Source organism: Leptonychotes weddellii, chromosome 13 (assembly GCF_054177405.1).
Source record: "Leptonychotes weddellii isolate Sample4059 chromosome 13, ASM5417740v2, whole genome shotgun sequence".
NCBI classification, from domain to species: Eukaryota; Metazoa; Chordata; class Mammalia; order Carnivora; family Phocidae; genus Leptonychotes; species Leptonychotes weddellii.
In genome coordinates, this window is record NC_138381.1 from 25,178,067 (window position 1) to 25,203,934 (window position 25,868).

Consider the following 25,868-nt stretch of genomic DNA (forward strand, 5'->3'; position numbering starts at 1 on the left):
TTTGTAAAAGAAGAAAAAAAAGGTAAAAATTATATGAAGTAAAAGGTGAAAGTCTGTACCCAACCAACCCCTATCTACATCCAAGTCATGTTTTACTTAGAAAACCATTTATGGACCCCAGTTCCTAATGTGTTGTTTTAAATCATACCTACTGTCAAAACTAAATCTGACGATGTTCTGTCTTTATAATAAACATTGTCACCACTTCCAACTCGGGTACTTACTCTCGTAGACATTTTTCTAACACTAAAGTTGAGGTTAGGTTTTTTTCAAGTTTTGCCAATTCAAGCTTGATTTCTTCATTTTTGGATTTGGTACGGAAAAGATCAGAGGTCAAATCATTCACTGCAGGGATAAAACTAAAAAAAGAATCTGGTCATATAAATGGACATTAAGGACAATAATGACAGTTATTCCTCATTTCTAACAATGACTACATCTCTATGTGGGTTTTTCTATCATCACGCTGTTTCATACCTCCATGCATTTTTTTCTCTATGCATTTTTTTATATGCTGTTCCCATTGCCTGAAGAGCCCTTCTTCAGGCAAATTTCCTTTTGTCTTTCAAAACTCAAATAAGATTTACTCCCATTCTGGAACTCACTACTCCTTTCTCTGTGCTACTTAGCCACAGTTGGTACATTCTTTGATTGCTACAGATGCCAAACTATGCTATAGTTTTACATACCCATCTCCCTTATATGACCATGAGCAGAGACTGTCCTTGCTGACAGCTATTATCCTATTCATCTGTGCTTCCCCAGTGCCTGCGTGTGTGTGTGTATGTGTGTGTATACACACCTATTTATATCTGTCCATCTATCTATATGTATATATATATGTATGTATGTGTACGTATATGTATATAGCTATGGTTATAGGCCTAGCGTATTAACCGGCATTTGGTGTCTGCTGAGTTGCTTCAAGTTTAGATTTCTGCTGCAATATAGCCTTATGTTCTTATACCTAAAACGCTACTCTCGGGTGCCTGGGTGGCTCAGTTGGTTAAGCGACTGCCTTCAGCTCAGGTCATGATCCTGGAGTCCCTGGATCGAGTCCCGCATCGGGCTCCCTGCTCGGCAGGGAGTCTGCTTCTCCCTCTGACCCTCCCCCCTCTCATGTGCTCTCTCTCTCCTCTCATCCTCTCTGTCTCAAATAAATAAATAAAATCTTTAAAAAAAAACAAAACAAAACAAAAAAAATACTACTCTCTGAGCATACATATTAATTCCAAGTCCTTATATGGGCAATTAAGTAGAATAGCTATACAGTTCTCTAATTATAAGTTACAGTGGTAGTCCTAGCTAAGACATGGCCACCAGTGGTAATCATATGGACTTTGGTGTCAGACTGGGTTGGAATCCCAATTCTGCCATTTACCAGCTTGGAGAAGTTATTTAACACACCTCCACTGAGCTTCAGTTTCCTCTTAGGGTTGTTGGAAAGAATAATATTATTATATAGGTGGGATGCCTGTCACCCTACTTACTTAACCTACTGTACCCAGAAAGGGGGGACATGACCAAAATTCACTATGCTCAATCAGATATAATTTAGCCTACTGCTTGTCTTTGTTTATAGGGAGCAATGTAAGTGATACCTAATCCCTTTCCAAATATACATGAGTACCAACCTTCACAAACCTAATCTTGGAAGAAGAAAATTTAAACAACACCAAGTTTATCTGAACTAATTACACATACTCACTGGCAATGATAAGGAGTTAAGTAAATTTTGCATTTATTGTTAATTTCCTATATAGAATTACCCAGAGAAACAAAAAGTCCTTAGGTCAAGACATTAAAGTATATATGATTACAGAAATTAAAATTGTCATGAGAATTACCTAGCTAGTGAGGTATCCTTTGTTTCAAGGGCCATTGCACTGTCAACCAAAGCATTCAGGTACCTAGAACCAGTGCTTGACAGATTGGCAGGGGAAAAATTCACACTCTCCATGAGAAGGCTCTGAAGATGCTTGGCTGAAAAGATATAAGAGTTTTATGGTGACTAAGATGTTTACTTTATTTTTATTTTTTATTTTTTATTTTTTTTAAAGATTTTATTTATTTATTTGAGAGAGAGAATGAGAGACAGAGAGCATGAGAGGGAGGAGGGTCAGAGGGAGAGGCAGGCTCCCCGCCGAGCAGGGAGCCCGATGCGGGACTCGATCCCGGGACTCCAGGATCATGACCTGAGCCGAAGGCAGTCGCTTAACCAACTGAGCCACCCAGGCGCCCCGATGTTTACTTTATTTTAATTTTTAATAGCTTTATTGAAATCTTATTATAATCCACCCACCTAAAGTATACAATTTGATGGTTTTAAGTATATTCACAGAGTTGTGCACCCACCAATACGATCAATTTTAGAACACTTTCATCACCCCCCCCAAAAACCCCATATTTCTTAGTCATCATATTCCAATTCCCCAACCCATGAAGCCCTAGCAACCATTAACCTACAATCTGTCTTTACTCATTTCATATCTGGATATATACCCAGGAGTAGAACTGCTGGTCATATGGTAACTATGTTTAACCATTTGAGGAATTACCAGACTGTTTTCCAAAGTAACCGTATGATTTTAAAATCCCACCAGAAATTTACAAGGAGGGGCGCCTGGGTGGCTCAGTCGTTAAGCGTCTGCCTTTGGCTCAGGTCATGGTATCAGGGTCCTGGGATCGAGCCCTGCATCAGGCTCCCTGCTCAACGGGAAGCCTGATTCTCCCTCTCCCACTCCCCCTGCTTGTGTTCCCTCTCTCTCTGTGTTTTTATCTGTCAAATAAATAAATAAAATCTTAAAAAAAAAAAAAAGAAATGTACAAGGATTTCAATTTCTCCTTATCTTCACCAACAGTTATTATGATCATTATTATTTTTGGGTGTGGTCACTCACAGAACTTAGTAATGATCAATAAAATGATAATCCAAGATCTGAATATTTTTCTTTTTGATTGTAGCCCTCCTTGTAGGTGTGAAGTGGAATTGTGTTTTTCTTTTTTTTTTTTATAAAGATTTTTATTTATTTATTTGACAGAGAGAGAGACAGGGAGAGCAGGAACACAAGCAGGGGGAGTGGGAGAGGGAGAAGCAGGCTTCCTGCCAAGCAAGGAGCCCGATGTGGGACTCGATCCCAGGACCCTGGGATCATGACCTGAGCCGAAGGCAGACGCTTAACGACTGAGCCACCCAGGTGCCCGGAATTGTGGTTTTCATTTGCATTTCCCTGATGTCTAATAATGCTGGCTTAATGGCCATTTTTATATCTGCTTGGGAGAAATGTATATTCACACTCCTTACCCATTTTATTTTATTTTATTTTAAAGATTTTATTTATTTGACAGAGAGAGACACAGCGAGAAAGGGAACACAAGCAGGGGGAGTGGGAGAGGAAGAAGCAGACTTCCTGCAGAGCGGGGAGCCTGATGCGGGGCTTGATCCCAGGACCCTGGGATCATGACCTGAGCCGAAGGCAGACGCTTAACGACTGAGCCACCCAGGCGCCCCTCCTTACCCATTTTAAATTGGGTTATTTATCTTTTTATTATTGAGTTGTAAGAGTTCTTTATATGTTATCGATGTAAGTCCCTTATCAGATATGATTTGCAAATGTTTGTCTTTGCATTTACTTGATGGTATTCTTTGAGAACAAAAGTTTTTAATTTTGATGATGTCCAATTTATTTAATTTTTCTTTTGTTGATTGTGTTTAGGGGAATCATAGCTAAGAAACCATTGCCAAATTCAAGATCTTGAAGACATACACTGATGTTGTCTTCTGAGTTTTAGGTTCAGCTCTTACGTTTAGGTTTTTAATTCATTTTGAATTAATTCTTGCATATGGTATGAAGCAGGGTCCAACTTCATTCTTGTACATGTGGATATCCAGTTACCCTAGCACTAGTCATTGAAAAGGCTATTTTTTCCTCCACTGAACTGTCTTGTTACCCTTGTCAAAAATCAGTAGACCAGGAGTTAAGACTTCTAGCCTAACAGTGCAAGGAGATCTGCATACCAGCCCCCTCAGTGAAACAGGCAAACACTGTAAAAAACAAAACAAGAAACCCAACCATGTAAAAACAACAACAACGAAAACCAGAACCAAAATACAATGATTTAAAGCCTCTGAAAATGGTCCTAAGGACAAACAGCAAATAAAGAAACATCTATTCTAGAAAATCTATGAAAATTCAGTGAAGAAGGTGAAAGTTTATGGTATTTAAACCAAGACCACCCTCTCCTTCTCCCTCCCAGTTCAGTGAGGTGGAGACTCCAGTCCAGACTGTTGTAGTTAAGAACACAGGGATCTCCATGCCCCCTGCTCCCAGCCAGAGGGCTTTCTGTCCAGGAGGAATTGGACTTCAATGTTTCTCATCCTGCCACCAGCTCTCTGTTGCTGAGACTAAGCCCTAGGTGGATGTGGCTGAGAGGTGTGGGCTCTCTTCCTCCACCCAGCCACTGTTTTTTTTGTTTTGTTTTGTTTTGTTTTTAAAGATTTTTTTTATTTATTTTGAGAGAGAGAATGAGAGACAGAGAGCATGAGAGGGAGGAGGGTCAGAGGGAGAAGCAGACTCCCCGCCGAGCAGGGAGCCCGATGCGGGACTCGATCCCGGGACTCCAGGATCATGACCTGAGCTGAAGGCAGTCGCTTAACCAACTGAGCCACCCAGGCGCCCCCCAGCCACTGCTTTTGGAATGGAAGCTCTACCTTGCATGAGCTTCTATCCTACCCCAAGGGCCCTTGTACCAGGCTCATGAGGTAGTGATTCCATACCAGGAAAGGCAAGCCAAGAGGACCTAAGGCTGCTGAACTCCCCTGTCCACTAAGCACTCAGCATCTACACTGGCAGAGCCACTCAGAGAAAAGTTTGCTATTGTCTCTACCTCCAACTCCAGACCCCTGGTTCAGAGATTTGGGGCAGAGGAAGAAGCAAGCCATAGAAAAGATAATTCCCAGTATGTTCCCAAAGGAGCTGAATTCATTTGCAACAGAGCCTGGAGAAGTCCAAGCCTAGAGAGACTCTCAAGAACTGTGGAAGTTATAGTAAAAAGCAATTGGGAGTAGAGTCAAGACACGGGTTAAACTGTAGGCTAGTTAGTTTGCATGGGAGGAGCAGAAAATAAGACATGTAAGAGGAGTCATTCTTAGGTCACAACAAATATCAAACATTGCCCTCCGAAACTATACCTTTAAGGGTGCCAGAATTTGATTGGATTAGCTTGCAGCTTATGTCCCACAGCATTGTTGGAAACAATAATCAGCCATCAGTTAGCAGAATTGCACAGTTGGATGTGGTCCATGAAAGAGAGTCCTACCAAAACCCCTGATATCCCACAGTGACTATGGGGATACTTAAGTACGTGCCTCCCTGAGGAGCAACATCACAGACTTAACACCATCAGGGGTAAATAGGCTTCATTAAAAACAATCAGTCGGAGGGCGCCTGGGTGGTTCAGTTGGTTAAGCAGCTGCCTTGGGCTCGGGTCATGATCCCAGGGTCCTGGGATCAAGCTCAGCATCGTCGTCGGATTCCCTGCTCAGCGGGGAGCCTGCTTCTTCCTCTCCCTCTGCCTGCCTCTCTGCCTACTTGTGCTCGCTCTCTCTCTGTCAAATAAATAAAATCTTTAAAAAAAAAAGTCAGTCATTAAACAAATAAGAAAACAACAACGACAACAAGTTTTGGGGGGCTGGGGTGTTGGGAGACTTATACTCCGAGTTGCTACAATACATTATCTAAAATGTCCTGTTTCCACAAAAAATACATAGGAATGCAAAACAAGAAAGCATGACCCACGGTAAAAAGCAAGCAACAGAAACTGCCTGTCAGAATGACCAGATGTTGGATTTATCAGAAAAGACTTCAAAACAGCCATGCGAACAAGTTCACAGTACCAAAGGAAACCATGATGAAAGAAGTAACAAAAGGTATAGGACAATGTTACATCAAATAGAGAATATCAAAAGAAATAGAAATTGCTAAAAAAAAAATGAAATGAAAATTCTAGAGTTGAAGAGTACAATAACTAAAATGAGAAATTGACTAAAGAAAATGAACAGAGGCACCTGGGTGGCTCAGTTGTTTAGTGTCTGCCTATGGCTCAGGTCATGATCCCAGGGTCCTGGGATCGAGCCCCACATCGGGCTCCTTGCTCGGCGGGAAGCCTGCTTCTCCCTCTCCCACTCCCCCTGCTTGTGTTCCTGCTCTCCCTATCTCTCTCTTTGTCAAATAAATAAATAAAATCTTTTTAAAAAAATGAACAATAGATTTGAAGTAGCAGAATAAATAATAAGTGAACTTGAAATTAAAGCAATAGAGATTATGGAAGCTGAAGAACAGAGAGGAAAAAAGTAAAAAAAAAAAAAAAGAGAGAGAGCCTCAGAAAAATGAGAAACACCATTAGGCACACCAACGTATGCACAATGGGAGTCAAGAAGAAGCAGAATAAAACAGTCAGAAATAATGAAATAATGCCTGAGAACTTACCATATTTATTGAAAAACAATAATTTACACATCCAAGGAATAACTCAACAAAAAACTCAATAACTCAACATACCCAAGCAGAATAAATGCAAAGAGATCCACGAACACACATATCAAAGTAAAAATGTTGAAGAAAAAGATAGGGAGACAATCTTGAGAACAGCAAAAGAAAAAGGATTTGTTATTTACAAGAAAACCCCAATAAGATTAATAGTTGACTTCTAGGCAGAAACAATGGAGGCCAGAAAGCAATGGGATAACATATTCAAAGTGTTCAAGAGAAAAACTATCAATGAAGAATTCTACATTTAGCAAAACTATCTTTCAAAAATGAATGCAAAATAAAAACTCCCAGATAGACAAAAACAGAGAATTTAACAGTCCTGACTTAGAAGAAATTCTAAAGGAAGTTCTGTGGGCTAAAAGCAAGTGACCCCAAAGAATAATTTGAGTGCACACACACAAAAAAAATGAGTATCAGAAAAGGTAGCTATAGAATTATAAAGAGCATACGTGCATATTTTTTCTCCTGATTTAAAAAGCAATTGCATAAAATAATATATTATCTACATATCATAGAAATATAATATATATGCTGAAAGCAGTGAACCAAAACAAAAAGTCAATTTTGCTGTATGTTAACTTTTAAAAGAAAATTGGAAAAAGCCCATATATAGTAGAATTACAATATAAACTGTACTACATTCAAAACATTGCATGTAACACACGCCACACACATAATTAAATACAGGGCAATTATAAGTTTCACTTTCTTCCTCTTTTGTATATTCCAACCCATAGAAAGTTTCTGTCAATTCTTTCGTGTGTAGTTTGTATTATAAAAACAACAGGTATCTTGAACGCACTTTTTCAAGACACATATGCACAGCAGAAAATTCTAATGCAATCCCATGAATACATAGTGATAACGTGATTTGTTCAAGTCCTGCAGTTCATGGCTGCCACCTCAGATGCCCTGATGGCTCGTTAAACTAAAGCATGGAGACCGGAAACAGACCAGAAAGATATGTAAGTGAAAAACCAAAGGCTTTTATGTCAGGCTAAGTTTAGACACGTTTTAGGGATTACTATATGGTATCAGAGTACCAATAAAATTTACATTATAATGAAATTTATGGCTTATTAAGTTGCTATAATAACGGAGTGGGAGGCAAATCTGGGTGAAATAAGAAGCAAAACTAACAAGCAGTCTACACTAAATTAATTTTGTATTCTTTGGTGTTATAAAATGTAGTTACCTCAAGTTATTAGCTCATTCAAAATTCTGTAATTAATCTTACCTTCTGATTCATATTCACTTGCTTTCTGTTTCAAGTCCTCTATTACCAAGTAGACATCCCTGTCCCGAACCCTGTTGCGTTCTGAAAGGTGATGTAAAATCTCCGTGGTCCGAGCATTCACCTCATATTGCGGAATGGGGTGATCTCCAAATATTTTTTTCAACCACGCAGCAACCTAACCATTAAAAGAAAAGCAAGTATTATAAGCCTTGTTTATTGTAATAGCATGAAGCAAATATGAGAAAGAACTGATCAGAAGCAAACAAAATGTTCTCTAGAAATATTCTGGCAACCTACTTACTTCACATTATAATTTGTCTTTACGGAGATAGATAACCCGATGTCAGGAAACAAGTGAGCAAGCCCAATGAACAAAATCAGAAGACAATCTACCCTTCCCTAAAGCCACAAAGCGGTATAGGCTAATAATTTGCATCACTCGAATGATTTTAAGCTCAGTATGAAGGTGCCAAAGCATATTTATACGTGCAAAGTCTGAAAAAAGAGTTGCCCTCAACACACCAAAAGCCCCGCTGTACCCAGAGGCACCTAGAGTAGGGATGCAGGATGAGGAAGGTCAGGTGTGAAAATCCTACTAGGAAGCAGCAGTGAACGGTGAGGCTTGGCTGGAAAGTGGCTTTGGATTCGGAAGTCCCACTCCAGTCGGCTGAGAGGTCTCTCGTACCAAGAGGCTCCTCAACCGCTCTCCAAGCCTGAGTCCAAGCAACGAGGGCCCCGGGAAGGAAGGGAAACACCCTTTCCCGGGGGTCTAAGCAGAGTGGGGCTCGCAGGTCGTGAAGGCGGGACCAAAGATGGACCAGCAGAGTAGGAGTAGGAAAAAAGTAAACATGGTGTGCCCAGACGATCCGCGGACGGGGGGAGTTTGTCAAAGATGCCGTCTCCAGGAGGCCACAAATCCCCGATCCCGCCCCATCACCTGCGCTTCTTTCTCTTCCTGTGCTTCCATAGCCGCCGCTCCCGCCACTTCTCGAGAAGTTCCTCGCGGGAGAAGTTCACAGCTAGCTCTGAAGGCCCCGCCTACACACCGTTGGTTCCGCCCCCTTCTGGGCCCGGGATTTCTGGGAGTTGTAGTTTTTACTAGGATAGGGGGCCTCCGAGTCCTTGGGCAAGGCTCGTCCAAAACTCCAGCACCACGAGCTTGCCGCCTCGGGGCTCTCTCTGCTCTCGGTGGTATCATTTCCTAGAGGAGAAGAACAGCCGTCTAGAACCAGGCTGTTTTTTTCTTTCTTATATTTTTATTTTTGACTTGAATCACTTGTCTTAAAAAAATACCTGAAACTTGTTTTTTGGATAGCAGATATTTGTTTCTTCCACAAGGAGTGCATTGACTTAAAATTTTTATTTTTACCCTAGCAATAGGAGCTGCAGCAGTCTTATCCTTTAGTTTCCACTATCAAAGAGCTACATGTGCTGGAGACAGTTTTATTTATTTTATTATTTTTATTTATTTATTTATTTATTTTTTCTGGAGACTGTTTTAAAATAGTTGACAGTTGGGGCGCCTGGCTAGCTCAAACAGAAGAGTGGGACTTTTGATCTGGGTTGTGAGTTCAAGTCCCTCTTGGGGTGTAGAGATTACTTAAATAAATAAAACTTAAAGGGAAAAAAAAAAAAACAGGGGCGCCTGGGTGGCTCAGTCGTTAAGGGTCCGCCTTTGGCTCAGGTCATGATCCCAGGGTCCTGGGATGGAGCCCCGCATCAGGCTCCCCGCTCTGCAGGAAGCCTGCTTCTCCCTCTCCCACTCCCCCTGCTTGTGTTCCCTCTCTCGCTGTGTCTCTCTCTGTCAAATAAATAAATAAAATCTTTTAAAAAGAAAGAAAGAAAAAACAGTTGACAGCATCCAACTGCTGGCCCTGTCACTGCCACTCAGCCATTCTTCGTTCATTTCTTGCCTTCCCTAAAGTTCTCCCTCCATCACCGTATTTAACACTAGGAGAGGTTCTCTTTAGTTACACAGACAGCAATGTGTAGTTTTCTATGTTTTCCTATTTTAGTTTCATTCTTACAGTACCCTGTAAAAATAGATGACCATATTATTCTATGTATTTTCACATTAAAAACCACACACACACACAGAGTAAGTGACTTGACCAAGATTAGGTAGTAGAGCTAGAGTCTGACCATAATGTTCTGGCTCTGAATGTTTTATATTTGAAAGCTAGTTAGACCACACTGCTGACTGCAGCCTCCTGTGGTATACCGTGAAACATCAGGAAACATAGACCATGTACTCAATAGTCTGATATATGTGGTTTAATATCAAACTGGGCATTACTCTTAGCACTAAATCTTTCTTCTAAGTCATATGCATATTTAAAATGATGAAATTTTTTTTTCCAAAAGAATTTTACTAACTAGCCAATACCATATTGTATGGCTTGCTTATTATTTTTGTTTTAGTCAAATGTGTCTCTGCTCAGTAACCAAATTTCAAGTAAGTTGGTACAGCCCCTGAGTATGGGGGAAAAGTTATCTTTATGCCCTTTGTCCACTTTCATCACTACAAATTTCACAAAATACCCCTCCAACCTTTCCGTTTTTACAAACCATTTTTTTTTCCTGTTAGCCTGTATTTACCCATAAGGAGAAGGATGCTCACCTTGAAAATGGAATAGAATATTAGAGAAGGGATTGCTGACAATACATTTGCAAGCTATATTTTAGGACATGACCCTTTTAATCCAGATATTCATATGCTCCACCCAAATTAAGGTTTTGGGTATAAATCAGATAAGACACCCAATATCCCCCCCAACAATTCTGTGCATATCATAAAAATCTCAGTATCGCAAAAATTCTGTGTGTGTATGGGTGAGGGAGTTCTGCCCCAATGTTAATGTGTTGGTATAGGAAGGTGTTTTTTCTTTATCCTTTCCATTGTATTTTATTATTTTTTGAAGATTTTATTTATTGGCGGAGAGAGAGAGCGTGCGCAAGAGAGCATAAGCAGGGGGAGCGGCAGCATGAAAGGGAAAAGCAGGCTCCATGACCTCAGCGGAAGGCAAATGCTTAACCAACCAGCTGAGCCACCTAGGCATCTCTATCATTTCCATTTTATTCCAAATTCATTTTTTTAAAGATTTTATTTATTTGAGAGAGACAGGGTGAGAGAGAGAGAGAGAGAGAGCGAGAGATCATAAGCAGACCAGCAGGGGAATAGGGTAGAGGGAGAAGCAGACTCCCCACTGATTAGGGAGCCCGATGGGGGGCTCTATCCCAGGACACCGGAATCATGACCTGAGCCCAAGGCTGAGGCTCAACCGACTGAGACACTCAGGCGCCCCCATTTTATTCCAAATGTAAAAGCATAGTCCCTGCTGTCCTGAAACTAGTTGTTGGTAGAGGAAACCTTGAATCCTGGTTCAGTCTGGGGTGAGACTTCTGATTCTGCACCATTCTCAGTAGAATTGGCAACCACTCTTTTTGAACTTGTGTTTGTTACCATTTTTAAACAATTTGTTCTAATATACAGATTTCATTTAGATAGAATCTAAAAGAACTGCGATTTTCGAACTTGAGTGCGTAACGGATCACGTAGAATGGTGTGGGCGCCTCTCAAAAATTCAGATTGCTCCGAATTTTCGGCTTTAAGAGAGTCTGGGGGTGGGGCCAGCGATCTACGGATTAACCAGTTCGGCAAGCCCCCGGTGATAACCGTTTACTTTGCTACAAGGCTTTAAAAGCTGTAGTCTCGGGGCGCCTGGGTGGCTCAGTTGGTTGGGCGACTGCCTTCGGCTCAGGTCATGATCTTGGAGTCCCTGGATCGAGTCCCGCATCGGGCTCCCTGCTCAGCGGGGAGCCTGCTTCTCCCTCTAACCCTCCCCCCTCTCATGTACTCTCTCTCTCAAATAAATAAATCTTTAAAAAAAAAAAAAAGCTGTAGTCTCGGACCCCACAACATCGGCCTCCCGTCACCTTCAAACAAGCTGCGTCCTAGTACAGGGTGACACCTACACGGTCCCCAGCCGGGACTGGGCCTGAGAGCCTCTTTGTAGGGGGTTCCGCTACCCACATGGTCGCCAGGGGCAACCACAAGGTCAACTCGGTAGGTCAAAATAAATCTGTAACGAAAGCCTGGGTCGAAGTTGACAAAGGTCTAATTGCTCATTTTTAATTTTAAATCTAAAAACTGTACTTTAAAAGGTAACTCCTCCCCAACCCTCTCGCAAAAGGCAGATTCGCATCCGGGAGTGAACGCGAGGGGCGGTACTTCCGGGTCAGGTGGGATGCTGCCTTGACCTTCCTCGCCGCTCAGCCATTTTGTCCCAGTCAGTCCAGAGGCTGCGGCTGCAGAGGAACCACCCAAGGAGAACCTGCAAAGATGCTGTCCGTGCGCGTCGCCGCGGCCGTGGCCCGCGCCCTCCCTCGGCGGGCCGGGCTGGTGAGTGCGGGGAACCGGCGGAAGGGAGGTGGCCCGGCGGGTGGCTGGTGATGTACTGACTCGAGAGCTCTTGCTGCATGGAGGGTGAGGGGCTGGCGGGCGCCGCCATCTTGCACCGCTGGCTACTCGGCCTTGGGCTGGGCGGCGGCGCAAGGGCACTGTTGCTTGCCATCCGTGCGGGACGGTGTTGAGCGGTGCAGGGGAGGTGGTGACCTCGATGCTGTGCAGAGATGGGGCCTCAGGGGGTGTTCACGACTTCACTTGAGAGCTGTCCGACAGGGGGCCTTGGTTGAAGGTCAGGGCTGGGGCGCTAGGTCTCCGACCCCTGCTCTGGAATGGCGAGGCTTGTCCCGGCTGGTTCTCCGGGACTGCCCCGCTGAAGGTCGGAGCACTGTTGGTAGCTCTAGTTGAAGCGACCTAGGGCAGCCTGACATTGTATGAAGGTCGGGACGCCCCGGCATTTCACCTCTGCCCGGAGGTCGGTTCGGGGGAAAGCCATAAATGAAGGTGCTTTTCTGAATACTTCAGTAGGCGATCTCAGTGCTGAACACTGAAACGATTGTGAAAGGCCGTACAGTGCAAATGTGCATTTCATGTGGCCGATACCGTGACGGAAGTGAAGCCTAAATTGTCTCAGGCAGAAAGAAGACTTTGCTTTGTGTTGTGGTACTTTGACATGTTTTAAGATTTCGTCCTTGAGGAATCGTTAGACAGTGAGTGAGAGCTCAAGATAGAACATTGGTTGGAAAATGCCTCTAAAGGTCAATTCCCTTCGTTACTTATCTCCCTTGAAGTTAAGGCTTGCATTTATTTTTTTTTCCATCTTAAACATTGTATCAGTTTCCATCTTAAACATTGTAAACACTGGCTGTTTTACTGTTCTAATACAACTAGTCGCAAAAGAACATTTTTAACGGTTTTCATCTGGTCCTATAGAAAGTAGTAGGTTCAGAATTGACAGTGACCAATCACTGAGTTACAACTTGAAGGAGATGGAGGGGGTCCAGATTGTTGTAGGCTTTGTCGACCAGGAAAAAAAGAGTCCAAAGCCATACTTAATTTCTAATCAAACTTTAACATTTACTAATTTAAATTTTTTTTTTTTAAGTAAAATAGGATATGTCTTGATATTTCCCCCTTTTAGGAAGCAGTTTATCTTACTGAGAATATCCACAGTTCAACTGAAATATATCTAAAGATGAAATAATAGGGGGTGCCTGGGTGGCTCAGTTGGTTAAGCGACTGCCTTCGGCTCAGGTCATGATCCTGGAGTCCCGGGATCGAGTCCCATCGGGCTCCCTGCTCGGCAGGGAGTCTGCTTCTCCCTCTGACCCTCCTCCCTCTCATGCTCTCTCTCATTCTCTCTCTCAAATAAAGATGAAAGAATAGTACCTGATACCTTTAAAAGAAAAGATAATTTGGTAACTGTTGGTTTTTAAAATATGTGTTTTATAAAATACTTAACAGTGTTACCAGGAGCTGCTTAATAACATTTTTGCATATATCAAAAGCTACTTTGTCATGTGATTACTAGCCTTCCAGTTTTAAGCAGAATATTTTTTAATATAATTAATATTTTCACTGATAAATTGATCAAGGATCCAGGACCCTGGGATCATGACCTGAGCCAAAGGTAGCCACTTAACTGACTAAGCCACCCAGGCGCCCCTTTTAAATAAACTTTTTAAAACTGTTTATGCACTAGGTCTCCAAAAATGCTTTGGGATCCTCCTTCATTGCTGCAAGGAACCTCCATGCCTCTAACACTCGTCTTCAGAAGATTGGTAAGTCATTATTTCTAAGTCTACATACACCACACTTACTGCTTTGTCAATAAGGGAAAAAATAAGTTACAAAGGTTACGTAACTGTTGTTTTTTCTCCTTTTTTTTAAATCCAGCACTATTTTTTTAATTAATTAATTAATTTGTAGAGTTTTAAAGATTTTATTTATTTTTTGACAGAGAGAGAGACAGCGAGAGGGGGAACACAAGCAAGGGAGTGGGAGAGGGAGAAGCAGGCTTCCCGCAGAGCAGGGAGCCCGATGCGGGGCTCGATCCCAGGACCCTGAGATCATGACCTGAGCCGAAGGCAGACGCTTAACGACTGAGCCACCCAAGCGCCCTTATTTATTTATTTAAAGATTTTATTTATTTATGTGACAGAGAGCACAAGCAGGGAGAATGGCAGGCAGAGGGAGAGGGAGAATGGCAGGCAGAGGGAGAGGGAGAAGCAGGCTCCCCGCAGAGCAAGGGAAGCCCAATGTGGGACTCAATCCCAGGACCCCAGGATCATGACCTGAGCCGAAGGCAGTCGCTTAAACAACTGAGCTACCCAGGCACCCCGTTTTTTATTTTCATTTGTTAATTTTTTTCTCTTAGTTACTATAAATCTCAGATTCTTTGCCTGTAATGTGCCATTTAGCCCTTTTTTCTTGGTAGGTTGTCTTGTTCTAGTGAAATATTCCTTTTTTCATGATACTACAGCTTTTTTTTTTCTGATACAATATCCCTTGGGTAGAAACAGAAAGTACACATATCAGGTGGTGGGCATCCTTTCTGAACTATGAAAGATTTCTTTTTCCTCTCCTAAAAAATATTAGAAAACAACTTTACCTTTATGTTTTTTGAAGGTAATAGCTGCTAATCTATACGTGGCAATCTATAAATTTGCACATTGCAAATAGAGAAGTGGGGAGGTGAGCATGGGAAGATTCTGTAGGTTAGGGAATTCTTTGAGGATGTGTGAGTGGGGCTTTGAACTAAAGATTAAACAAGTGAATACATAAATCTTGCATATGCTAAGATGAAGAATACTAAGTATTTGCATGTCTTTATAAAGGGAAAGATATTCATACTTTGTTAACAGTTGCTTTTAAAGATAGATTGCATTTTTGGGGTGCCTGGATGGCTTGAGTCGGTTAAGTGTCCCACTCTTGATTTCAGCTCTGGTCTCCATCTCAGAGTCATGAGTTTAAGCCCTGCATTGGGCTCCATGCTGGGCGTAAAGCCTACTTTAAAAAAAAAATAGATTGCATTTTTAAGCTTCCTGCAGAGTTTAGCCAAAAAGTCAGGTTTCAACTTCCTTAGATGCTAATTCCTTAGATATAAATTCCTTAGAAATTAAACCAAATGAGGGGCGCCTGGGTGGCTCAGTCGTTAAGCGTCTGCCTTTGGCTCAGGTCATGATCCCAGAGTCCTGGGATCGAGTCCCGCGTCGGGCTCCCTGCTCTGCGGGAGGCCTGCTTCTCCCTCTCCCACTCCCCCTGCTTGTGTTCCTGCTCTTGCTATGTCTCTCTCTGTCAAAAAAATAAATAAAATCTTAAAAAAAAAAAAAAAAAAAGAAATTAAACCAAATGAGTAGACGATGAAAATTCTTATTATAATGGTGTTGCTTAATTTTATTAGCTTCTTACCTGACTTACATTTGTCTTGTGAAATTTTCTGTCCATCACTTGGATTTGTTTTTATAGTAGTGGTAGATACCAAGCTTGAATAGAACCATGCATTTTACATTTTAGAATAATTTAGTTACTGTGATTATAAAACTATAGTTTTTATGTTGTTGGGGAAGTGGGTTTTAAAAAGATCTTGAGACAAGGCTGTTTTTGCAATGGATTTTTTTCTCTCAATAGGCACTGCCGAAGTGTCCTCTATCCTTGAAGAGCGTATTCTTGGAGCTGATACCTCTGTTGACCTTGAAGAGACTGGGCGTGTCCTAAGCATTGGTGATGGTATTGCCCGTGTACATGGGCTGAGAAATGTTCAGGCAGAAGAAATGGTAGAGTTTTCTTCAGGTTTAAAGGTAAAATGAGATTTTGGTGTTTCAGGATTTGTTTCTGAGTTACTCATTTAGTAATTCAGAGATTGTGCTAGTGTTTTTTGTATTTTAACTTTAAATCTCAACTTCTTCAGTATTTAGTCATTATCATAGATTGTGAAAAGAATAAGCTTAAGGGTATTGGTTACCAAAGTTTTTACTCTAGGGACTGAGGTATACATAAATTGTAGCCACTGGTGCTGAAATAAAAAAGTGACTAAACCTTCAGCCAAATTCTAAGAAGTCTTTTTTATAGCCATTAAGATCATATAAAAGCATTAGATAACTTCCAACTAAATTCATTTCTGGTGGAAAGTTGAAAGTCATTGACTTTGTATTTCTTGTAAGAGTAGATCTATTACTGTTAAGCTAGTGGTATAGTCAGCAGAAGCTCTCTGATGATAGAAGTCTCCTTTCTATTAGGTTGAGCCTAGTTGGCCAGTGGGATGAAAACAAATGGTAGGAGTCATGGGTTTTCTGAGGAAAGCAGAGCATGATATCTGGGTAGAACAGGGGGAGTAGGATTACCCACTTAGCACACATGGGAAAAGATAGTCTTGGTCCTCTCACTAGTGACCGGTATGGTAAAAGCCTTGATATGGAAGAATAATTATAGAGCCGAAAGTTTTCTCCATAGCTGTTAGACCTTGGCTAAAAGTTTAGCCTTTCGTATCTTCAGTGTTACAAAGCTTTGAAAGGTGAGGCTGAAATAAATGAACTCAGAGTTTCTTTTTTAACTTTTAAGATCTAAGAGTCTAGTATTGTCTAATAGGACTTCCTGCAATGATGGAAATATTTTATGTCTGTGCTGTTTAAGTATAATAACTATTTTACATGTGAGGCTATTGAGTGTGTACAGTGTGGAGTTTCTCACACAGAAAGAGTGGGTGGTATGTAGAGATGTGTTAATTGGAGGGAAAAGTAAGTGTCTCTGACTTCGGTAAGATGGTGTTAATTAATTCAAGTTTTAAGTAGCCACATGCGGTTAGTGACTGCTGTATTGAACATTACCTGCAGTGATATTCCATGATACTCCTCTATTTGTTCTAAGTACTTCTACAGAGCTTTAATTATTGACCAGACTCAGTTCCTGGAATAACCTTTTTCCTTAGTAATGATTAGGGACCTAAAAATCTTATATTTTGAATTAAAGTTGTAATGATGAGAGATGACCCACCACTGTTACATTATGGCATTTTGTCCTTGTTTGGGTAGCTTTTAATTTCACTTTCTACTAACCTGATGAGTTCTCATTACAATTTTTTAAGCTGTTTGTGGTGCTACTCAGATAAAAAGATGTAAATCAACTGTGTCTTAAAATTTCCAGTTGATCACTTTATTTCATGCTGATCACCTGGTTCAAAAGCCATTGACAAAAGAAATGCAGTGGAAAAAGCTTGACCTGTTCAGTTTCTTTGTTTCTTTGAGTTCTTTGAGGATGCAATAAAGGAGCATGTTAGGCTTATCATAATGCTATCCTAAGATTATTCAAGGGAACGTGTTTTAAGTCTAGGGAACATGTTTTAAGTCTTGATCAAAGAAGGTTGTTTGTCATAAAAATACTTGAGTAAATCAGATCTAAAGTACAAGTCTACTTTTTTTTTTTAACTAGCTGTTTTCATATCATGTAGTGTTGACATATGGGAAGAAGTACTACTCAGGCTTAATGGGGGTTCAATTGTGTGTTTTGTGTAGGGTATGTCTTTGAACTTGGAACCTGACAATGTTGGTGTTGTGGTGTTTGGAAATGATAAACTAATTAAGGAAGGAGATATTGTGAAGAGAACAGGAGCCATTGTGGATGTTCCAGTTGGCGAGGAGCTATTGGGCCGTGTTGTAGATGCCCTTGGTAATGCCATTGATGGAAAGGTACGTTTAACAGTTATTAGATGTGGTTGTAGCTTCTAAGAGACGTCAAAACTGATTGTTCTGGGGGCTCCTTTTTATTGTATAACAGGGTCCAATTGGTTCCAAGATCCGTAGGCGAGTTGGCCTGAAAGCCCCTGGGATCATTCCTCGAATCTCTGTGCGTGAACCAATGCAGACTGGTATTAAGGCTGTGGATAGCTTGGTGCCAATTGGTCGTGGTCAGCGTGAGCTGATTATTGGTGACCGACAGACTGGGTAAAGCTTGTTAAACATTCTAAGTAAAAGTTGTTTGTGGAAAGATTACTTTTATGCTTGGAATGGTAAATGCTTTGGATATAACGGAGAGAGAGGAATGTGATGAGGATTATTAGTAGTAGTATACTGAAATCTTAAGTTGAGAAATCCTTTGAAGTACTTACCAAGATTTATGTTTACTTTCTTTTTAAAGCAAAACATCAATTGCTATTGACACAATCATTAACCAGAAACGTTTCAATGATGGAACTGATGAAAAGAAGAAGCTATACTGTATCTACGTTGCTATTGGTCAGAAGAGATCCACTGTTGCCCAGTTGGTGAAGAGACTTACAGATGCAGGTATTAAAGAACTTTAGTCAGGAATGCCTGGCTGGCTTAGTCGATAGAGCATGCGACTCTTGGTGTTGGGAGTCATGAGTTCGAGCTCCACCTTGAGGGTAGGGTTTACTTAAAAAAAAAAAAAAGGAAGAACTTTAGTCTCATTGTTCTCTGGGAGTCCTATTATTGCTAATCTTAAGATAGCGTCTACTTAATGAAGGCTGGTTTTCATTACTCCCTAATGAACTGAAATTTCTAATGTGATTCAATAAGTAAAACAACAAAAACAAAAGTATAAAACAACAATAAATGTTAAGGTTTTTGTCACCTTCTTTAAAATAGGTGCTGTCTGGCTCTGGTTAATCTGACTTTGGTAAATTATGTAGTAAAGCACTTAATTTTTATTATAATAGTCTCTAAAATCAAAATATTGATAACCTTGTGAAACTTAAAATCTGTTTTCTTCCCAGATGCCATGAAGTACACCATTGTGGTTTCAGCTACTGCTTCTGATGCTGCTCCCCTTCAGTACCTGGCTCCTTACTCTGGCTGTTCTATGGGAGAATATTTTAGAGATAATGGCAAACATGCTTTGATCATCTACGATGACTTATCCAAACAGGTCAAAGGATACATATTTTTAGAATCTGTTTGTATGTTTGCACCACAATTGAAGGTGACAAATTTAGCTTCTAGTAACTGAACTTTATAACCCTTTCCTGTACTGTAGGCTGTTGCTTATCGTCAGATGTCTCTGCTGCTCCGTCGGCCCCCTGGTCGTGAGGCCTATCCTGGTGATGTGTTCTACCTACACTCCCGTCTGCTAGAGAGAGCAGCCAAAATGAACGATTCTTTTGGTGGTGGATCCTTGACTGCTTTACCAGTCATAGAAACACAAGCTGGTGATGTGTCTGCTTACATTCCAACAAATGTCATTTCCATCACTGATGGACAGGTATTTTTTTATGATTAAAATAAATGTAAAAGCTTTGGATGATTCCAAGGCATTGGTTGAAACTAGTGTTGATGAACTGATTTGTTAAATGCCTTTCACTTTAATGTTTAGAAGAGTAAGGAGAACAGTATAATGAACCCTGCATATCTCTCACCCATTTCAATTTGTTACCAAAAAACTTCATTTTTGCTTCATTTATAGCCACTACTGTTCTCCACCCTAGATAATTTTGAAGCAAATCTCAGAGGCCAAATCACTTAATCTGCATATATTTTAATAGAAATTTATCACCTGTTTTTTCTCCCCACATCTCTTAATCGTAGCAATAGAATATGTAAGTTGATATGTGCTGGGAAAGATTGGAGGGGCTCTTTATGATGAGAAGACACTTAACATTTTTCCTTGGAGATGTTGGGCTTCAGGTTTTTGGCTTAATTTTGAAAATAGTTTTTTTTTTTTTTTTTTAAAGCTTGTTAGCACGTGTATTTTCTGTATGTTGTAGATCTTCTTGGAAACAGAATTGTTCTACAAAGGTATCCGCCCTGCCATTAACGTTGGTTTGTCTGTGTCTCGTGTTGGATCTGCTGCCCAAACCAGGGCCATGAAGCAGGTAATTTGCAGCACTTTGTCAAGGAGAAGAGGTATCATTAGGCTAAAATCATAATGTATTTGTATAGTGCTCTTTGTGAGTGGGTTGAGTAGTTTTGTGTTTCATGAGTTGACCATTTCTGTTTTTCAGGTGGCAGGGACCATGAAGCTGGAATTGGCTCAGTATCGCGAGGTTGCTGCTTTTGCCCAGTTCGGTTCTGACCTCGATGCTGCCACTCAGCAACTCTTGAGTCGTGGCGTGCGACTGACTGAGCTGCTGAAGCAAGGACAGTATTGTGAGTTCTTTCATGTCAGCCATGTGTGTACTGTGTGTAAGCGCCTGGGAGTATCCCGCAGCTCCTTACAAGCTATCATACGTCGTGTTCTTTCATTAAGGGTACCGTGTTTTGAATGTGATTAATGCCTGTTGTACTTTCAATACAGTCTGTCGTCATTTGAATAACCAGGAAAACTTACTAAATATACTTAAGATTTCCCTTTTGAGAAGTAAACCTATTAGATCTCTTCCTCCCCCCCCTTCCTCCTTGGCTGTGAGAGAATGGAATTGGGCAGATTTAAAAGTATGTTAGCATTTTTTAATCTTGCTGTGAAGTTTCAGCAGATTATTTATATCTCAAATAGTATAAATGGTGCCAGATGATAAACAGTGCTTGTGGAATATGCCCAAAGATTACACTTTAAGGCTTGCAAATACAAGGAAAAAACTGTTGCCTAGGGAGAGAAGTGGGAAAAAGTATTAATGTGGAGTTTGTCACAGAGAAAGTGTGAGGGTGTTATGTAGAGTAGGTGATATGTAGAGACATGTTAATAATTAGAAGAAAAAGGTAAGTTTCTCTGACTTTGTTGATGTGGCATTTATTTATTTGAGCAACTTACTTGGCATTCTTTTGTTTTCAGCTCCCATGGCCATTGAAGAACAAGTGGCTGTTATTTATGCTGGTGTAAGAGGGTATCTTGATAAATTGGAGCCCAGCAAGATCACAAAGTTTGAGCATGCTTTCCTGGCTCATGTTATCAGCCAGCACCAGGCCCTGTTGGGCGATATAAGGTATGAACACAATTGATGGCCTCTTTTTTGTAAATTTTAAGATAGAAAGTCTTGTTAAAATTCTTTTGAATTTTGTAGCTAGTCATTGAATTTTTGTTTAGGTCAGAACTGATGAATTGATGAACTGCTTTTCATTTCCAAATAGGACTGATGGAAAGATCTCAGAACAGTCAGATGCTAAGCTAAAAGAGATTGTAACAAACTTCTTGGCTGGATTTGAAGCTTAAAAACTCCTGTGGATTCACATGAAATACCAGTTATGGTTTTGTCGTCGTTTATTCTAGTAATCATTTCCATTTGTAAAAGGATTACTCTCATACTCCAGATGTACAGAAATTACCTTAAAAATAAAGGTTCCATATTGGTTGGTGGTTTTCTGTAGTCTGAGTGATTCTTTTAAAAGAACTGAAATTAATTTGAGGAATTAGTAAGCATGCTGAGCTCTTTGTAAGATTCTAGAGTGCTTTGTGATTGATTAAAGAAGAATTCATAAACTAGGTAACTGGCTATGTGGCAGAGTTTACATTTGGTAATGTTGAAGGGTCTCGCTGGCTTCTCTGCCAAGAAGACTGTAGGCAAGAAAAGGATAAGACAACTAAAATTCTCAAGGAAATGAAAAAAAAAAATGCTAAGTGAAGTCTGAAAGATTGAGACAGGTTGAGAGTAGAATGATGAACACTTGTCAATATCTTCTTACTGTTTAGTATTCTTTAACATACCTTTTATAAGCAGCAGTTTATAATGTAATCAAGCTGTTAGTTTTTATGATTAGTATTTTCGGTCTTATTTGGGAAATCTTTACAATATACAAAGATAACTATTTTTTACTAAGAGTTTTAAAGATTTGCTCTTTTTACCTAAGAGCTTAATCCAGGTATTAGAGTTCTTGAGAGAAATAAAACAGATAGGATGAGTACAGAGAGATTGTAGGGGCTGGCAAGGTTGAAAGGGCAGAGACCCAGGGAAGAGTTGTGTCTGGAGGCAGAATTCCTTCTTCTTGGTGGACCTCAGGTTCTCTAAAGGCCTTCAACCGAATGAGACCTACCCATGTTATGGAAAGTAATCTTTTATTCATAGTATCTTAAGTGTTAGTCACGTCTAAAACATACTTTCACAGCAATTAGACTGGTGTTTGGCCAAAAACTGGATACCGTAGTTCAGCCATGTTGAAGCAGAAGATTGTCACTGGGCCGCCTGGCTGGCTCAGTCTGTAGAGATTTGATCTTGGGGTTGTGAGTTTGAGCCCCGCATTGGGTGTAGAGCTTACTTAAAACAAAAGATTGTCCCAATCCATCTGGAGTTATGTTTTGTGTAGAGGTCAGAAATCTTTTTTCCATATTCATATCCAGTTTTTTAGCTCCATTTATTAAACGACTCCTCCATGTAACCTGCAATGACACCTGTGTCGTATTTAAGCTTCACGTGCCTGGGTCTTTTCTGGGCTCTTCCTTTTTTTTTATTTTTTTTATTTTTTATTTATTTATTTATTTTTTTATTTATTTATTTGAGAGAGAGAATGAGATAGAGAGAGCACATGAGAGGAGGGAGGGTCAGAGGGAGAAGCAGACTCCCCGCCGAGCAGGGAGCCCGATGTGGGACTCGATCCCGGGACTCCAGGATCATGACCTGAGCCGAAGGCAGTCGCTTAACCAACTGAGCCACCCAGGCGCCCTGGGCTCTTCCTTTTTAAATTGTTAAGTAGGCATATAATTTCAAGAAAGAAAAAGGCAAGACAGGACTGTATGAAAAATGGAAATCCCTTGCTTGCCTACCCCCAACCTCTTCTACTTCCCAAAAGCAACTCATTTCTATTCAGTTATTTTGTCAGCTCCATATTGCAATTGTGCCACTTCCTTTTACGATATATGTGTAACCTGTTGATTTCACCCAACGGATAAGAACTTTGCATGTGCACACCTATAATACACATTCCACAATTCTCTATCATTACAATATGAGAAGATTATGATTTGGGATAAATTCTGCTCATATGACTTCTTTATGATCTGATGAAAGCTGAAATGCTCATTTTTACCTATCTGAGCCTTGAGTAGGGTCTTTGTGTAGAATATTTTAAAGTAGGTCTGGTTTAATTGGTCTAATAAGAGCAGGACAAGCAATGTCTTAAGAGCAAACACACCCTAGGAGAAGAATTTTTGTGAATGGTCCTCTAGATTTTAGTTTCTACTATCTACTAGCTGGAGTAATTTAAGTCCTTTAAGTCATTTACTCATCAAGATTAAGAATTGTAGAAGGGGCGCCTGGCTGGGTGAGTCAGTGGAGCACATAACTCTTGATCTTGGGGTCATGAGTTTGAGGCCCACATTGGGTTTAGAGATTAAGAGGCAGTGGTTGGGGAAAGAAAAAAAATGTGCTAGAAGATGACAAGAGTTTCCCTAAATCAGTAAAGTTCCCCACCCCCCCCAAAAAATAGTTTTGCTGAGCTAGAGCCCAAAATAAGTGAACCAGGAGAAATAGAGATTCAAATCTTTTTTTTTTTTTTTTAAAGATTTTATCTATTTGACAGAGACACAGCGAGAGAGGGAACACAAGCAGGGGGAGTGGGAGAGGGAGAAGCAGGCTTCCCGCGGAGCAGGGAGCCCGATGCGGGGCTCGATCCCAGGACCCCGGGATCATGACCTGAGCTGAAGGCAGACGCCCAATGACTGAGCCACCCAGGCGCCCCTCAAATCTTATTTTTTATTAGTCACTCAGAGACCAGCAAGTTGGGAGACCTTGCAGGCACCCAGCTGTTCTCACCAGATGGGCCTAAATATTCTGCCCAACAGCCCTGCTGTGGAGCAGCCAAAAGGCTGTCATAAAATGTGTTTTTGCACAGCTTATCTGAGAAATGCACTTGACCTTTGAAATTTGAGGTTTTATAGCTTTCAGATACGTATTTTAAAATCTATTTGATGATTATGAAGTCTAGCTCTGGAGAAGGCCTCTAATGTCTCAGCTCTGTAATCTATGTAAGAATATTAAGATAGGCATATCTTACATAGTGCTTAGTTTAGCTATTGCTCAACTATGAGATGAGCACTAAAGAGGATACAAAATGAGTAACAGAACCCTCTTAACTTCCCTAGGGGATAGGGAGGACAAACGATAATATATTGTAATAACTGTAAAATGCTGGGTAATTACAGAAGTACATATGAGATGCAGTAAGTGACCAGTACAAAGTGCCATTTGGATTAAAAAATGTATCCCTATTTACAGAACTGGAAAAGCGTTCAGGAAGAATTGGCTTTGGCAAGAGGTAGACTTTAATTATGAAAATACTCAGGCCTAAGGAAAAGTTGGAAGAGGAGTACAAGCAACACTCATTTACTAGTCATCAATATATGTCACTTGTTAATATTTTGATGCATTTGCTTTATTTTTCTGGAGAACTATTTGAGAGTAAGTTGCAAGCATCCTGACACTTCTGATATTTCGTCTAAAAAATTTCAGCATCTGGGGGCGCCTGGGTGGCTCAGTTTGGTTAAGCATCCAACTCTTGATTTCGCTCAGGTCATGAGATCAGGGTCATGGGGTTGAGCCCTGCATCAGGTTCTGCGTTCAGCATGGAGTCTGCTTGGGATTTTCTCTCCCTGTGCACTTCCTCCCGCTCCGCCCACCCCAAGTCTCTTTCTTAAAAAAAAAAAAAAAAAAAATTCAGCATCTGCCCTAAGAATAAAGACCTTCAACTCATCTGCATAATAGAACAGTCTTGTTTTTGCAAACATCTCCTTTCATCTTGCTAGTGAGTTTTCTCCCCTTTGTGTCCACAGGCCCCTATCCTTCCCCTTAGCTCATACAGAGCTTCCTGTTGCCTCATTGTCTTCAGAATTCCATTTCAGTGTGGATTCCTTGTACATACACCTATTACATATGATTTTCTCCCGTTTTTTTTAAAAAAAGGACCATCTATATAGCCACAGTAACATTATACCTAAGAAAACTGATTCAATAATATGCAGTCCAGGGGTACCTGGGTGGCTCAGTCGTTGACCTTCGGCTCAGGTCATGATCCCAGGGTCCTGGGATGGAGTCCTGTGTCGGGCTCCCTGCGCCACGGGAAGCCTGCTTCTCCCACTCCCCCTGCTTGTGTTCCCTTTCTAGCTGTGTCTCTGTCAAATAAATAAAATCTTTAAAAAATAATAATAATATGCAGTCCATATTAAAATTTCCCTATTTATCTCCCCAGCATCTTTTATAATAGTATTTTTTTAAGTCTTTATTTAAATTCCAGTTAGTTAACATACGGTGTAATATTAGTTTCAAGTGTACAATTTAGAGATACAACACATACAACACCTGGTGCTCATGACAACAGGTGCACTCCGTATATATTTTTTCAAACTGTGAATATCTTGTTCCCCAGAACTTTTCACTGAATGGCTACGATTTATTACATTGAAAGGCTACAAAGCAAAATCAGCAATGGGAAAGTGCTCATGGAGTGATGTCTGGAGGAAACCAGGCCCAAACTTTCAAAGAGTCCCCGCCCAGTGGAGTCAAGTGGGATGCACTTAATTCCTCCAGCAATGAATTGTGACAATATATGTGATGAGTACCAGGGAAGCTCATTAGAAACTCAGTACCCAAGGTTTTTACTGGGATGGGTCATGTAGGCATGCTCTGCCTAACCACATACCAAAATCCCAGACTCCCAGGAGGAAGCAGGTGTTCAGCATAAAACACGTTGTACAGTTTAGGCACAGTGAGCCACTCTGAGCCTTTAGGGACAGTTTTTTGTTTGTTTTTTTTAAGATTTTATTTATTTATTCATGAGAGACAGAGGCAGAGGGAGAAGCA

At 40.7% G+C, this 25,868-nt stretch overlaps 2 protein-coding genes across 2 annotated transcripts; one reads left to right on the forward strand and one right to left on the reverse strand.

Moving 5' to 3' along the window:
- Window positions 1-51: 51 nt before the first annotated feature.
- Window positions 52-8,837, reverse strand: HAUS1 (HAUS augmin like complex subunit 1). The gene is made up of 4 exons (XM_031037458.2): window positions 8,726-8,837; window positions 7,789-7,963; window positions 1,848-1,983; window positions 52-359 (listed from the first exon to the last, which is right to left on the reverse strand). The coding sequence occupies exons 1-4, from the start codon at window positions 8,753-8,755 to the stop codon at window positions 221-223; spliced, it is 480 nt and encodes a 159-aa protein (XP_030893318.1). The 5' UTR covers window positions 8,756-8,837; the 3' UTR covers window positions 52-220.
- Window positions 8,838-12,033: 3,196 nt separating this feature from the next.
- On the forward strand, window positions 12,034-21,436 carry ATP5F1A (ATP synthase F1 subunit alpha). Its single transcript, XM_081801297.1, has 12 exons — window positions 12,034-12,190; window positions 13,896-13,974; window positions 15,824-15,993; window positions 17,704-17,877; window positions 17,966-18,132; window positions 18,326-18,474; window positions 18,924-19,075; window positions 19,184-19,408; window positions 19,911-20,018; window positions 20,148-20,292; window positions 20,915-21,065; window positions 21,211-21,436. The coding sequence occupies exons 1-12, from the start codon at window positions 12,131-12,133 to the stop codon at window positions 21,290-21,292; spliced, it is 1,662 nt and encodes a 553-aa protein (XP_081657423.1). The 5' UTR covers window positions 12,034-12,130; the 3' UTR covers window positions 21,293-21,436.
- Window positions 21,437-25,868: the final 4,432 nt, after the last annotated feature.